The sequence below is a fragment of the Bos indicus x Bos taurus genome, chromosome 2, assembly GCF_003369695.1.
Source record: "Bos indicus x Bos taurus breed Angus x Brahman F1 hybrid chromosome 2, Bos_hybrid_MaternalHap_v2.0, whole genome shotgun sequence".
In the NCBI taxonomy this organism is placed as follows: Eukaryota; Metazoa; Chordata; class Mammalia; order Artiodactyla; family Bovidae; genus Bos; species Bos indicus x Bos taurus.
In genome coordinates, this window is record NC_040077.1 from 117,723,612 (window position 1) to 117,739,502 (window position 15,891).

Sequence of the window (15,891 nt, forward strand, 5' to 3'; positions counted from 1 at the left end):
CATAATATTCCAGGAAACTTGTAACATTCTGTAAAAACACATCAAGGAATTTAATGTATTCTTTCTATAGTTGAGTCCAGTAAAGCTACTACATTATGGGAAAAAATAAACATTTGTTAAAACCCATTAAAACGCAAAATTATAACCACTTGGGTCACATATGAAATCACATTATTACACAGAATGTAATCATTTTGTCATCTGTCACTACAAACTTCTTGGAGAAAAGCTTTATACATTAAAGTACATCAATTTAAGGAAAACTAAGCCTAAATTTAAGGAAAACTAAGCCTATTGAGACTTGCCAACACAAGTTGGTTTCATATTTTCAAAACATCATATTTAAGATACAGGGTATGTTTTAGGAATAAAAGTTATTTGATTCACGCACTAGAATATTTAATCTCCTCAGTCCTTATAATGAGCGTTCTTTGAGCACCAAGATGTCACCAGACCTCTTGCCACTTTACCTCAACAAAAATATAAAATCCAGTGGCAAGGGCCCACCTAGGCAAGGATCCTTACCTGCCTCCTGTCCCATTTCCACTGGGAAAGTCATGCACTTTGACTGGAAATTGTTCCATCTGGCTGAGGCAGTTGTTCATTTTGTGAACTAATGCCAACAAAGGTGCATTACCCACTGGTTCTACTCGTTCAATGGGCTCTTCTCCAGGAAGCTAAAGTTATAAATAAACCAACAGGTTAAGCAAGGCCTCATGAAATAGAACACTCAATAAGAATATTTAATAGGCAGTTTTACAAAAGACTTACTCTATTGTATTTTTTTATGATGGATTTAGCTGGAACAATGGCTTCCAAATAATTTCAATAAACACACTTTTTGTATAGGCACACAATCCCGTATTCACAATTCCTAAGTCCAAAAGGCTTGAAAACACTACTCATTTGGTGGCAAAATCTGACCCAGACAGATACGTGGCTGTTTGAAGTCTTTATTTACATTTTGTAGGAATATTCATATGTTTTGTTGCAAAAATACTTAATGTGTATGGAGTACTATTCAGAATCCACTGGGGATTATCAGATAATAAGTGCTGTACGTACTGTATGGCAAAACTCATGAAACCCATCCAGCCCCAAGGAATTTTCAGTAAGTGATTACAGACTGTACATAATTCTAGCATGGTATAAAACTATATCCAATATTAACTATACAGCTAATGAGTCACAAATAATTACCAATTCTGCTTTAGGTAGTAGAACAAATTAAAATAACGCAAGCAATGTCTGCAAACAATGACCAGAGACGGTGAGTTTGACTGACACACAAGCGAGCTGTCCTTAGCCCTATTACACAGTTGATCCAGAGAATCACCTTCTGTTAAGCCATTATGAACAAGTAGAATGGTGTTAAGTCACCAGTGTCCAGGTTACTCTTTCGCTTTCACTCACTGAGAATGAAGAAAGTAAAGCTGCTCTGTACCTTCTGGTCTTATGATCCACATTATAAATGGTGATCAACCATTCCTCAATGAAATTGTTAGTTCTGTGTCTTATATACAAAACAGAAATGTTTACATATACTCTATCTTATGCCTATAGATACATGATGTCTACCATATTTCTATTAAAAAATATACTGAAAACTGCAATATGCTTAAAAACAGATATTCAGAATCAAATACACTCACAACTGTTAGTTGTGTTAGTTGCTCAGACGTGTCCTATGCTTTGTGACCCTATGGACTGTAGCCCACCAGGCTCATCCATCCATGGGATTTTTCAGGACAAGAATACTGGAGTGGGTTGGCATATCCTTCTCCAGGGGATCTTCCTGACCCAGGGATCAAACCTGGGTCCTTCCACATTGCAGGCAGACTCTACCATCTGAGATATCAGGAAGTGAAAGTGAAAGTTGCTCAGTCGTGTCTGACTCTTTGAGACCCCATGGACTACACAGTCCATGGAATTCTCCAGGCCAGAATGAGTGGATTGTCCTTTCCTTCTCCAGCGGATCTTCCCAACCCAGGGATCGAACTCAGGTCTCCCACATTGCAGGTGGATTCTTTACCGTCTGAGCCACCAGGGAAGCCCAAGCTATCAGGGAGGCCCAAACAATTAATGGTCTGTCTTACACAAAAACACAGAATCAAGATACATCAATCACAGCACAGGCACTTGCTTCACCATTTTCTTGTGTTACTGTTTACCTAATGCATAAAAGACCAAGGAATCCAAATGTGTATAATATCCAAGTTAAAAACTTTACCTCAGTATCTTGACCAAAAACTATTACAAATTACTCCTGGGATGAAAATATCTGCATGAGTAAAACATGACTCTCAAAATAAGACACACAGGTATGATTATTAGGTAACTTACTGGAGAAGAAAAAAATACATGAAGGAATCTCTTTAATCTGATCTCTCTGCTCACAGCGTCTTTTTCACTTTTAGATGTCAAATAAAGCAACAGTTGCTTCACAAATCCACTGTGTTGGATTTCAAACGATGAAACATCAGACTCTGAGACTATGCTACGGATTTCTACAAGGCACTCAGCTCCACCATCCACCTGAAAGAGATGAAAACAGTATTCACTGATTTAAAGAGTCCGTAATAAATACACAATTCATATTTCCACCAAAGCTACCCGATACTTGAACACTTTTAAAAAAGAAATCAGGGGCAGGTGGTACATACTTGGTATATCCTTGAAAAACAATACTTTACAAACACACACATTCACAAAATGTTATTATTTCATGACAGAAAACCAGTGTCCATTCTGACATTAAAAAAAAAAAAAAAAAACTTAGCATTTAACCAATGTAGTTGTATTAAAGAAAAAAAAAAGACAAAAGATGAGAAAGCAAATTGGAGGAACAGAGCTATAATACCAAAATGAAAAGAGTTTAAGGTGTGGCTTTATAGTGCATTTGAAGTCTGAATGAAATAAGACAATTTCTTAGAAAACATGTGCTATTCACACAGTTCAAAGTACATCAAAAATGGAAAAAGAATCAGATGAAACACAAAAGGTTTATGACACCTCTACCCTCTCTGAGCACTCTTAGGGCACAGGTAAAGAGCGGTGAAGGAGGGGCTTCTCCTTCACTTAGGAAACCGTTAGGCTGTAGAGTCCATAGACATTAAAACTGCCTTTTTTTTTTCCCCCCTTCATGTAGTGACATGAAATGTATTTTAAGTATTAACTGTACATTTCTCTAGGTATATCTTGGCCCGTTTTCAAACTGAAACTTAAGTGGTTTAATGGGGAATCTGGATTTACTAGTCTATAAACATAAGCTAGTACCTGTAGCTGAAGACAACTGAGAGGAGAGATGTGCCTGAGGGACACTTTTGAAATCTCTCCATTTCTTAAGAGACAAGGGAGGCGAGGGAAAGCAAAGTCAAAAATCAGATGTCTAGCACACTTAATGATAAAATGAGGAAGTAAGGAGTCAAGAGACAAGTTAAAGAAACGTCAGCGCCAAAGGTACAGGTCTGGTTAGAAAAGTTGCTCTAAGACAAATAAATCCACGGAAATCTAGAGTCACCAAGGCAAGGAGGAGCCGGATGGAAGAGCCCAGAGAAGCAGCTAGGTGCACTGGCTGCGGTACCTGGAGGTTGAGTTGTTCAGTAGCAGCACAAAGTCTCTGAAGGACATTCAATGCAGGGTTGCTTCCATCCATGTTCTCAGAACTGAAGTAACGCTCTACAAATTTATGTGCCTGCTCTTTAATCCAACCTTTAATTTTTTCTCTGCAAGAAGGAAAAAGATATTAAAAACTCAGTGTACATAGAAAAGTTTTCAATTATAACTTCTGGTCAAAAGCAGATAGCTGCTACATTTAAAATCCTTTTTTGGCCTATGTTAGCTGCTGCTGCTGCTGCTAAGTCGCTTCAGTCGTGTCCGACTCTGTGCGACCCCATAGATGGCAGCCCACCAGGCTCCCCCGTCCCTGGGATTCTCCAGGCAAGAACACTGGAGTGGGTTGCCATTTCCTTCTCCAATGCATGAAAGTGAAAAGTCAAAGTGAAGTCGCTCAGTCGTGTCTGACTCTAGCGACCCCATGGACTGCAGCCTACCAGGCTCCTCCGTCCACGGGATTTTCCAGGCAAGAGTACTGGAGTGGGTTGGCCTATGTTTATAGACTAGTAAATCCAGATTCCACATTAAACCACTTAAGTTTCAGTTTGAAAATGGGCTAAGATATACCTAGAGAAATGCACGGTTAATACTTAAAATACATTTCATGTCACTACATGAAGACCAAAAAAAGAAAAAAAACCAGTTCTAATGTCTATGGACTCTACAACCTAACAGTTTCCTGTTAACCTGAAAGCAATTTTCCAAGACTGTTTTCTAAGGTATAGACATATCTGCACTGTCCCTTATGTTCTATAGACCAGAAACATGTACCTATTAGGCACATAATAAGCTATGACAACTGAGACCTCACTGTTCAAATAACAAATTCTAATAACTTCAGAAATATATCTGCTTATTTCTACTACCTGAAATTCAGAACCACCCACCAATCAAGGCAATAAACCAAAAAAGAGCTTGTTTTCCCAATGGAATTTGCTTTTTAAAAATTTCTTATTTGCAGAGGAACTAATCCCTGTTGGTATTTACATCCAGAGTCAAACAAAACAAAACAATCCTTGAGGATTTTAAAGGACTGATTTTTTTAAAGCCATAAATTGGTGTGAAATGGTTTAACCGACAGTTTTACATTTCCAAAAAAGGGCTCTGCTCTAATGCAGAAGAGGGCTATTATAAAAGAGCATGTGTGTGTTCGGAAAATACATCAGTTTTCCCTTTTCCAGAACAAAACTAAGGAACAAATTCAAAGGGAAATCTATTTGCTTGGTTTTGAACATAGAAAACTCCCAACTAGACATGTTCAAATTTTAAAATATGAGAAAAAGTCAGACATGGGGCTCAAGAACTGAGAATCTGCTCCATCCTGGACCTATGCGACCTCTGAGCAAAAATTAAAGGCCTGTGTCCATGTTTCCATCTCTATGTAATACGGACACTGACTAGAATACCATGAAGCTTTTCCTAATCTAGGAACAGAAGTAACACAGAATCCCCCCACCTCACCTATTATTGGAGATGGTGTCCTTTGAGGCGGCCCTGGCAAGACCACTAACTCCCGCAGTTCGTGCTGGTTCAATGTTGTTGCTGTTAGACTGTGCGCTTAACCTTCCCCACGTTTTTGGATTCAAGCTTGCCAAGAAAGAAGACTTAGGTGACTGAGTAGTAGTGGGGCTTTTAGCTATGGAGAGAACAATAATTAAATCATTTTAGTGCAAATGATGAAAACCAACAGAATTTTAAGACTTCCACTCAACAGATTAATTAGCTACAAGAACTAAGAACACTGGGAATTCAGCAAACTCAGGCATGATTCAAAGCTGGCAGCAAAAATAAAGTATGTGTCTTTAGCCACTAGTTCCTTTCCATTCACCTCCCCATGGTTTCATCACAAATTACCTTGATTGTCTACTTTGTCATCATCTCTCGGAGGTGAATACTTTGGCCTTCTTGATCCTCGTTTTGGCAGTCGTTTTCTCTTTAGAACATCACTTAATCGACTATCACACGGGAAAACATGGGGTAAGTTTAGCAATTATCATGATCTAATACCATCACTCACTTTAAAGCAGGCCAAAATGGCAGAAACAATGTGTTATAAAATACTGTCGTAACAGTATTTTCCATTTAGTGATTATTTAATGCCAACTCTGCACCAATGTTCTACAAGTGCACAGACACAGAAATTGATTACTTCAGAAAATACCTAGCTATACAGATACCCTGACTACTGAATTACTAAAAGAAAACCAAATAGACAGAATATCTCATTAATCCTTGTTAAACTCCATTGTTAAATGCAGTACATAAAGTATATAAAACAAATATACAATACAAAGAAAGAACCATGCAATCATAAATCAGAAAAAGAATATGTTAAATCTGAGTACCTTTTTTCTTTTCTAATCTAAATGACAGTAAGTAAAATAATAATCACAGCACACTAAAGTTAACATTATCAAAATACTTTCCGATATTACCCAAAGTAATTTCATGGTGTGCAATGATAATAATATCCAAAATGAATGAATTTATAAATACTTTTATAAAGAATTCAGTTATCTGTAAACAAATGTAGCAGAGTGATAGTGTAAACAACCTATTTGAATTAGAATATATGAAAGACAACACATATGGCCTTGTGCACTATTTTTTACTATATTTAACAACTTTAGAAATAGTTTATACTATCATTCGTAGAATAACAAAACTACGTAAGATGGAAAAGATAAAAAAAAGTTATGGTTCAGTTAAATTATAATTCAAGTAAGAAAAATTTTGACAAAAAATTTAAAGTTTTCCAACATCTGATATGTCCATTGAAAACACTTAATAGCATGATCAATATACTTGACAATCAGGACAAGTGAACTTTCAAAGAATAAACTTAATTCCATTTATACATTTTTATGAACTTCTCATTTAAAACCATATTAGAAGAGAAATGAATCACTTAGAGCGCTGAAAGTCTCTCTCTGAAAGTATTTCTCTTTCCTTAGAAGCATTGACTGTCAGAACGTATAATCAACTCTAGTTCTTTAATTTAAAGTAGCTCAGGAGCACTGCATCTCTGTAAGCTGCATCATATTTTACCAACCACTTATGCTAGAGCTCAGGCACCATGCCTATGCTATAGAGTAAAACCCCGCAATGACCTCAGGTTGCCACAGCAGCTAGGGGAGGGAACTGGGCTAGCAAGGAAAGAGAGAGGTGGGCAAGGCTGGGAGAGAAAATGGCAAGACAATTCAACTAGAGAACAGGGAAGGTGGAGGGTCCTTGGTAATACTGCTAGGTCCCAAAACCCCGGACTGTGCCCATTACATAGTACCACTTAAACCCCGCAGCTTCCTAAGATAACACTGGACCAGGAGTCACAGAACTCTCAAAACTCATACATACATCAGGGTGGACAACTGTCACCAGGGGGCACCAAGAGCAGCTAGGATTCTGAGCTTTACAGCTGGTAAGATTAAATTTTTGGACCCCACTTATTAAATATACACTTTACCAAGATCGACTTTTTAGCTTCCATCAAAGGAACAAAAACACTTTTAATAGTGTGATTTGTTTCAGTACAAAATGATAACCGACATGAGGGCTGGTAACGTTCTCAGCAGCAGAGTACAACAAAGGAATGAAAAAAGAGGTGCAAGCAGAGAATTTTCTTAGAATTCTCATTAGCCTTTATTAAGAGCAAAAGTTCCGATATGCCAGTAAAAGACAGATGGGAAATCAGGTTCTTTTCTTATATTCTAAAAATTCCAATTTTTAATATTTTTCACTATATCAATATCTAGATGTCTCAAAGTTGGTAATATATGCTGCAACATAATAAATAATCATTAAGATTATGGTATCAGAAATGAGGCTCAAATCCTTCATCGTTAATAGTAAGTTCAAGACATTATGTCAGTCACTTAGCTTCTCTGAGCCTTAGTGCCCTTGTAGGTCAATGTAAATATTATGTCTCTACTGTGGTTTCTAAACATGGCTCTGTACAGCAGGTTTTCAGTAAGTGTTCAATTTTTTCCCCATTCTCATTATATACCTAACAAAACATACGTGAAAAAATGGAAAATGTACACTCTCTGTAGTGCCCTACACCTTTCACTTCCATGGGTGCGACTCAGAGACCAGGGCAGAGTTCCAAGCAAAGAGCACAAGAGTCACTGCAGGACTCTGACTTACCCTTGAGGGCTCAGGTCTAGAGAATCGTCTCTGCTGTGCTGCAAGCTGGGGGACCCCAGGTCAGCCGAGGCATTGGTGGCGGCCGTGGCTGTTCCACTGTTGACCGATGGCGTGGACCCCAAGGATCCGGACCCATTTGTACATGCCTTTGGTGGACTTGTCAACAATGACTCAGATTCTGCTAAGTGTTTTACTTGATGCATTACACCTTTATAGAACAGAGGTTAGAGTGTGTGTTAATCAGGACTACCTCCCCACCATTACAAGATCCCTAAACGCTAATGGTGGTTCACAAGGAATGAATAAAAAGTACGAAAAAACAGGACAATAATTGAGGTGCCAGAGTCTTCAACCTGACTCCAAAAAACAGAAGGAAGTAAATTCAAATTTAAATAAACATATTTATATTGAGGGTAAGATGGTTAGATAGCATCATCAACTCAATGAACATGAATCTGAGCAAACTCTGGGAGACGGTGAAGGAAACTCATTGGAACCTGGTATGTTCTAGTCCATGGGGTCGCAGAGTCAAATGCGACTTAGCGACTGAACACACGTCTCTTCTGAGGCCTTCCAATATGCTCAAAATGTTAAATGGGGTCACATATAAAGTCCTACCAGAAATTTAAAGTACCCACTGTAAGAATCAAAAACAATTACAAAAATCAGTGCACCTGTGGCTGGATAGCCAAAAGATAAGAAAAGGACCTACAATTATTAACTTCAAATGCTACAAGGAGACAAGATCACAATAACACTACTGTCAATAAAGAGAACACCAGCTATTGAAGGGTGGAGATTTTCACATCCCTCCACGTGTACAAGGAGACGGAATAATAACCCATTAAGGCAGAGATTTGTATTTGGGGTTCGATTGTGGGAGGAAGCACATGGGGTGGTGGGCGGCGGGGGGGGGGGGGGGGGGGGGGCGGGCGGGGAGACAGAATACAAAGGTGTGTGCTCACATGTTCACAGCATTCACATTTTTCTGGGGAAGAGTCCACAACTTTCCATCAGATTATTTATATTAAAAAAAAAAAGATTTTTGAGTGAATTCAAACTTCAGGCATTCATTCCACAAGTACTATTTGCAACCGTCACATACCCAGACTGTGAGCGAGGCACTAAGAATATGGCCATGGCTAAGAAAAATGTATTCAGGGCACTTACTAACTAATGAGAAAGATATATTTAACAAGAACTTAAAAATACAGAATGAACTGCTTATGAGAAATAAAATACAGTGCTGCTGGAGCATACCATAGGGAGATCTAACAATTCAGGAGGCAGGATAGGTATTTAGGAATAAGTGATCTTTAAGTGGAACCTCAGAGAACAGCGAGACAAGCCACATGCAAAGGGGGAGAACCAATCTAGATATCTCCATATACCTCACCATGTATACGCTATACAAATACTTGGGGGTGGGAAATTCAATCTGATGGCATAGTTGATTGATAGGATCAAAAGTTTTTTAAAAAATCACTGAAAAAAAAGACTGATTCTCATATTCTCATATATATATTCATATACCAATTCTCAAATCATAAAGCAACTAAAAGTAAATGACAACAAATATAGAATACTTAAAACAAAATAAAAATGCAAGATCAGATCAGATCAGATCAGTCGCTCAGTCGTGTCCGACTCTTTGCGACCCCATGAATCACAGCACGCCAGGCCTCCCTGTCCATCACCAACTCTAAGGCTAAAAATAAGAATATACACCAAGTGTTTATGTAAGCACAGAAAAGGTACATAAATCTAGTTTGTTAACCATAGTTATTGCCTCTGGGATACGAAGAGAGTTTGCCTTCTATTTCATACAAACATGTAGTGTTGGATTTTTTCCATTATTACTTGAACAGAGCTAACAATAAACAGTGAGAATTTCTTCCCATTTGACTCAATATTATTACACTAGTGTGTCTATTACATTCTCAAGATGTAAAGAGAAATGAATCCCGCATAAGAAAAAGTGATTATGAGCATAAAGAACTGGGATTGAAGACAAAGTATTACATGCCAGGAGAATACCATTATTTTTTGCATCCTCACAAGACCCAAGTAACCTGATAGACCACAAGACCCATAAAGAGATTTCTGTTGAGAAAGAACTTCTTTTATTATCTTTGCAGGTTTAAAAAAGGATAAACACCCTGAATGAGTGACAGTTTCATCTTCCAGGTTTTCAAGAAGAGAATGCTAAAATACCATGTCCCCAAGGCTGATTTCGAAACTGAAATTCCTCAAATTAGAGGACCAGACAAATTGCATTCTGAAGATTATTCCAAGTCTTAAAATATTTCATTATTTACACAATGAAGTAAAAAATAATCCCTTATACAGCTGTACTGATCTATTAACAGGATTCCTTGGGAGAGAAAGTGACCTCTGACTTTTTCAAAGAATCTTTAGGGCAACTGTATGCTACCAGCATAAAAAGAAAAGTCAGCAATTGCTTCTAGGCCATAAACACTCAAATCACTGAAACTTAGTAAGTGTTCATCAATTAACAAGTCAATCTCATACAATCTGTAATAAAAGGTTTTAAAAAGATGCATGTTACATACTTAAGCTGAAAGCATGTAAATTATATAAAAGTAACAATTTTTGTTCCACAGATTATAATTCTACTAAAATAATATTCAGACTAAAAGATTAACCATCAATTATCATGAACGGAATTACCTTCTCTTCTGAAGTAAACACTAAAAATATCAGGTAACTTCTGCATTAAGATCTCTGCCATTTGAAGGGCTCCAACTACTATCTTCAGGTCTTGGCTTGATAGCATGGAAGCAATATGACTAAAAAAAGAAAGCATTTGTATATAAAACATCTGCCTGGATTTGATAATTATTGATGGCCACACAACTTTAAATTTGAGAGTGAAATATTTCAGTTTTGAAACCTGTTGACTAAAATAAGAATTTTTCTTAAATGCTCAACTTTTCCATTTAATCTATTTTTTATTGAAGGTGTCTGTGAATACAGAAAGACAATGAAGGGCTCAAGATACTCCAGATTAACTGTTTTGTGCATTTTATACTATAATATGGCTTTAAAATTTTCTGAAGTTAACTGCAGAGACTTGGGTTTCTAAAATGTTTCTTTTTACCACTTTCATGAACACACCTTGAAACAGCATGGTTTTTCAGGACATCCTTTAGAAGTTCGGCATCCGCGAAATAAATTATCCTAAGAATTGCTCTAAGGCACTTATGTCTGACCGCAGGTCCTGCTGAGGAACTATACACTTCATAAAGAACACCAAATAATGTCTTAATAAAAGACTTAGCCAGTTCCGGATCCTCTTTCATAAGCTGTGCTCGAGCATCATCCTTCTTTAACTCTGAATATCCACCTGCAATAAAAAATGTAAAATCTGAAAGGCTTCAGAAACACAATAAAGCGAGCTAACATAAAATTCAAGTGGATGTACAATGCTATAAAGGAAATTAACTTATATAATGCAATCAACTGGGGTCTATAAAGATGCCCCAAACAACATTAAGACAAATTTTAAAATTAAAAAATTTTAAAAACCACTGACTATTCCAGCTAGCTGCAAAACACAAGGTAGCACTACACTGTACCTCTTATTTTTACTAATACCTGTTCCACAAAATATTGGGGACATTTGAGTACTAACCAGTTAAAACTACTGGTAAGAAATAAACGCAGTTGAAGAAATGAATATTGAGTATGCAGGAGTAGCTCAGCTGGTAAAGAATCCACCTGACCCAGGTTCAATTCCTGCATTGGGAAGATTCCCTGGAGAAGGGATAGGTTACCCACTCCAGTATTCTCGGACTTCTCAGGTGTTCAGGCAGTAAAAATTCCACCTGCAATGTGGGAAACCTGGGTTCGATCCCTGGAAGAGGGCACGGCAACCCACTCTAGTGTTCTTGCCTGGAGAATCCCCATGGACAAAGGAGTCTGGCAGGCTATACATAGTCCATGGACGCGCAAAGAGTCAGACATGACTAAGTGACTAAGCACAGTAGACATACAGCAAGAAATTGGAAAAAGATGACCGGTCACTGGGCTTAAAGGGAGTAAAGTGTAGGAGAAAGGTAACAGATGAAAAGCTCTAGAACAGGGGTTGGCAACGTATGGTTCGAAGGCCTAACCTACCTCACCACTGATTTTTGTAAATAAATTTTACTGAAACACAACCACTTACATTTGTTTACATACTGTGCATGGCTGTGTAGGGGCTACAAGAGCAGCGCTGAATACAGACTGCGTGGCCTGCAAAGCTTAAAAGTATGCTGACCTTTATATTCTGGGCTAGAACTACAAAAGCACTGAACTAAAAGCCCTCCAGAAAGGAACAAATGACAGAAACTTGAGGGTAAAAAAATTCTCATGAATTAAAGAGAATTTTGATGCGAAAGTATAAAACAAAAGATTAGAAAGAACTGATCTGATGGGGTGTGACTGGATCTAAATGTAAAACAGGAATAAAAAGATCAGATTTTAAAAACTGCCTGGGCTGAAGAGAACTAATTAGTGACTGCTGGGCAGGGGGGGTGGTGGGGTGGAGGGTGGGGAATGGGTTGGAGGGAAAAAAGAAACAAGTGAGGAAGATTAAGGGATACAAACTTCCAGTTGAAGAATAAATGAGTCACAAGTATGAAATGTACAACATGGGGAATACAGTCAATAACTATGTAATACTTTTGGTGACATCATAAGTAGACTGATCGTGGTGATTATTTTGAAATGTATGAGGTACTGAATTCACTATGTTGTGTAACAGGAACTAACACAGTGTTGTAAGTCCACTATACCAAACTCAACATAGTATTACTGGGGGAAGGGGTGGGGGACTGGATGAAGGCAGTCAGAAAGTTACAAGATAAATAAATACTAGGGATGTAATGTACAACATGACAAAAATAATTAACACTGCTGATATTATATGAGAAAGCTAAGAATTTCTTACCACCCAAATTATCTTTTTTTCTCTTTCTTTAATTTGTATCTATATGAGAAGATGGATGTTTACTCTAACCAACTAATGTGGTAATCATTTCAGGGTCTACGTGAGTCAAACTATTATGTGGTACATCTTAAATTCACACATTGCTGTGTCAATTATATCTCAATAAAACTGAAAGCGGAGAAAAACGCACAGGACAATTCTGACTAGAGTCCAGGACACTGCAAATGACAAAAGTAGGAAAATCTTGGGGGAAGATACCAGTCAAGCTATGTTGGCTGATTTACCGATTAAAGCACATGATAAAACAACAACAAAAAGAACTATTTCCTACCATGCAACTACCTCAATATAATAAAAAACACTCAATAAAACAATTAAATGTTATTGCAAACACTATTCACTAGACAACATGGTACTACTTTTGACTTCAAAAGGTACTTACTAGTGTTAGTATTGGCTAAGGGGTTAGGTTTTCTCTGAATGGCACGTGCTGTTCCCGTGTCCTCATTGATTTGCTGCATAGAATTAAAATCAATAGTATAAACTCGTCCCAGAGTGGACAAGCTTATCTCATCCTCACCGACCTGATGGGCTGCCTGAGAGCAAAGAGAGAGAAACCTTGAATATAAACATGGAGAAACTTATTAACTCAAGACACAGTGGGGACCTCCATAAATGCTAACTTACATATTTGTTGCATCAGGTTTCAGACAGTAAGTAACAGAATGTGGAAGTTTTAATAGTGTGGATATGACAAAACTTACTCAATCAACAAACCATTTTTAATTAAATATATATATACACCCCCAGGACCATTAGGTCCCCTGAGACAAATACAGGTAAAATCCAGTCATGCAGGATCGCTGACACGGAGAAGATACTATTTGTGTTAAAAAGGCCTTGAAGACACTGCTGACAGAAAAAAATCAGTTATCCTTTGGTATAACTTTTGGTACCTTATTCTTAGGTTAAAATATTATTTACATCATGGATTCCTAGGAGCCAATCAAGATCCTCCTTTAAACAAAATGATCCTACAAAATTATCCTTAGGTCATCAAAAAAAAAAGACTTTTACATTGCAATGATGCCCTAAGATTGAAAGGGACACAACTGGAAGTAGAAAAAGTAATCCCAAGAGGTGGCAAGCATTACACAGTATGTATCTCAAATGAGACAATGTAGTTAACACTGGTGGATTTTAGACAGCCTAAAGAAGTGACAAAATATACATTTTTATGGAATTCCTTGGTTGAATGGAAGTCAGGATTCTCAGAAAATACCAGAGAGTAACCTAACAGGGAAAATCCAATTACTGGGAAAATGCTAAAAAGAAGAATGCTCAGTATTAGAGACCACAACCAGCTCATAAAGTAAGGCTAACAATTACAAAAGACTAGTCACCTCTGACTTTCTCAGAACAACTGGTCCTGAGTTTAGATACTGTCATAAGAATTTGATTTCATAACATAAATTAGTGGTTCCAAAGTTTTCCAAACATTCATTTTTAGAAACTAGTGGAAGATAACTTAAAGAAAAAAAGTCTATGTGTAAATGTCCTAAAACATTCTAATTACACAGGCTGAAATTAGAAAATATATTAATACTTGAGTATCTTATAGATGAAAACATTAGTAAATGATGCATGGCATCTCAAATAAAGCAGTGACCAACGCTTCCTAAATAAGGGCAAAAATTTTCCTGAGAAAGTTCTGAAGTATTTCAATGCAAATTTAATATTGAAGTATGGAAATAAGAATAAAATCACACATAAAACCTCCACAGAAAAATCACTATAAATATTGTGGTATATTTCTTTCCTTTGCTATTATTCTTTTCTTTTGCTGAGTTTCCATGGATCACATAATTTTGTTTTCATTTATAGCATATCACACTGTAAGTAATTAAACTTTATCCCAGTAAGGTCTGTACTACATAGAAGCTTAGGTGTATACCACAATTTACTTATTCACCTAGAGCTAGATATTTAAATTCTTTCTATATTTTTGCTCTTTTAAAAAATACTGAAAAGCAGCCACTTGTATGTAATCTTTGCTTTTGAGAGATTTCTTCTGGATAGGAGACTGAAGGAACTTTTTGAGACATGTAGCCTAACTCCTCCCGCGTTTCCTTTTAGAAACGAGGAAACCATGGAACAAAGAACTTAAATTACTTGCTCCAAGTCAATCAGGTAGTGAGTAGCAGAAGCAGGACTAGAACATCATGTTTTCTGACCTCAACAGAAATGAGGACCTTGTTCTCAGGAGACAAAATGAGAAAATCGTGAGTTAATTCCACGCTAAGCACATTTACGTCCACATGCCCCCTCCCGACTCCAGCCCTACACCCACACTCCATCCAAAGAAGACATATTTAAACGGTACGAGGAAACTACTACCTCAATGATCCGGCTGTCTATCCTGTTATAGGGGTGCCAGAGGCCCCGGTCATCCCGCCACTGCCATATGGCCCCATCCGTGTTCTGTGCATTGCCTTTCTTCAGCATGGTATCAACTGCAAAAATGCCTTCCTTTGGTAAACATGGCATAAGTTCACTGAAAATGAAAGGTGCAATTATTTTAATAAGTAGCTTTCTAAGCTGTCAGTAAATACCAGGTCTCTAAAGCAAAATGCCCTCCAGTTATTATTAACTATTGGCCCAATCTTTACCAAATCAGAGATGTCAGTTCATACAGTTCTTGAGGACTTCGTGGAACAAGATCAATCTGCTCCTGACAACTTCCATTGGAGGCACCACACAGGAGAAAGTGAAGCGTTTCTGCAATGTCTGTAAAGCCAACAATGAAAAGCCAAAGCCTATGAAACTACTTGTATTGCCATATTTAAAAGGCAATCATTCCCAAGGGGAAAAACAAAAGTATTTTCCTGTTTGGCCATACCATTCAAGATAGGTGAAAATAACTTGGAATTAAAACCTTAAAAAAAACTATGAAGATTTAAACAATTTCCTTTTGAGGACTTAAGTCGTAAGTTCACTGCAGAGACTTTAAGAATCTTGTATTACTTTCCTTAAGGAGCACAGAGTTTGCAGAACAAGTGCACTAAACATTTTATCCTTGATTCACATATATCTGTGTATTTTCTTCAATTCAAATATAATATACTGAAATCGTGTGGCCAATAGAATAAAACACAGCGATTAAAAGCATCTGAATCTTG

General features: G+C 37.4%; 1 protein-coding gene across 22 annotated transcripts in view; it reads right to left on the reverse strand.

Moving 5' to 3' along the window:
- Positions 1-15,891, reverse strand: part of TRIP12 (thyroid hormone receptor interactor 12) — a 153,748-nt gene that overhangs the window by 29,149 nt on the left and 108,708 nt on the right. For 7 of the 22 annotated variants that reach the window (XM_027515444.1, XM_027515383.1, XM_027515485.1 and 4 more), the window contains 11 exons: positions 15,382-15,508; positions 15,107-15,266; positions 13,155-13,308; positions 10,897-11,125; positions 10,450-10,568; positions 7,759-7,966; positions 5,470-5,570; positions 5,077-5,251; positions 3,584-3,725; positions 2,344-2,535; positions 526-677 (listed from right to left, as the gene is read on the reverse strand). In XM_027515444.1, coding sequence (XP_027371245.1) covers positions 526-677; positions 2,344-2,535; positions 3,584-3,725; positions 5,077-5,251; positions 5,470-5,570; positions 7,759-7,966; positions 10,450-10,568; positions 10,897-11,125; positions 13,155-13,308; positions 15,107-15,266; positions 15,382-15,508 — 1,759 coding nt within the window. The remainder of the gene's footprint in view (positions 1-525; positions 678-2,343; positions 2,536-3,583; positions 3,726-5,076; positions 5,252-5,469; positions 5,571-7,758; positions 7,967-10,449; positions 10,569-10,896; positions 11,126-13,154; positions 13,309-15,106; positions 15,267-15,381; positions 15,509-15,891) is intronic. The other 15 variants (XM_027515537.1, XM_027515515.1, XM_027515460.1 and 12 more) reach the window with 7 other exon arrangements.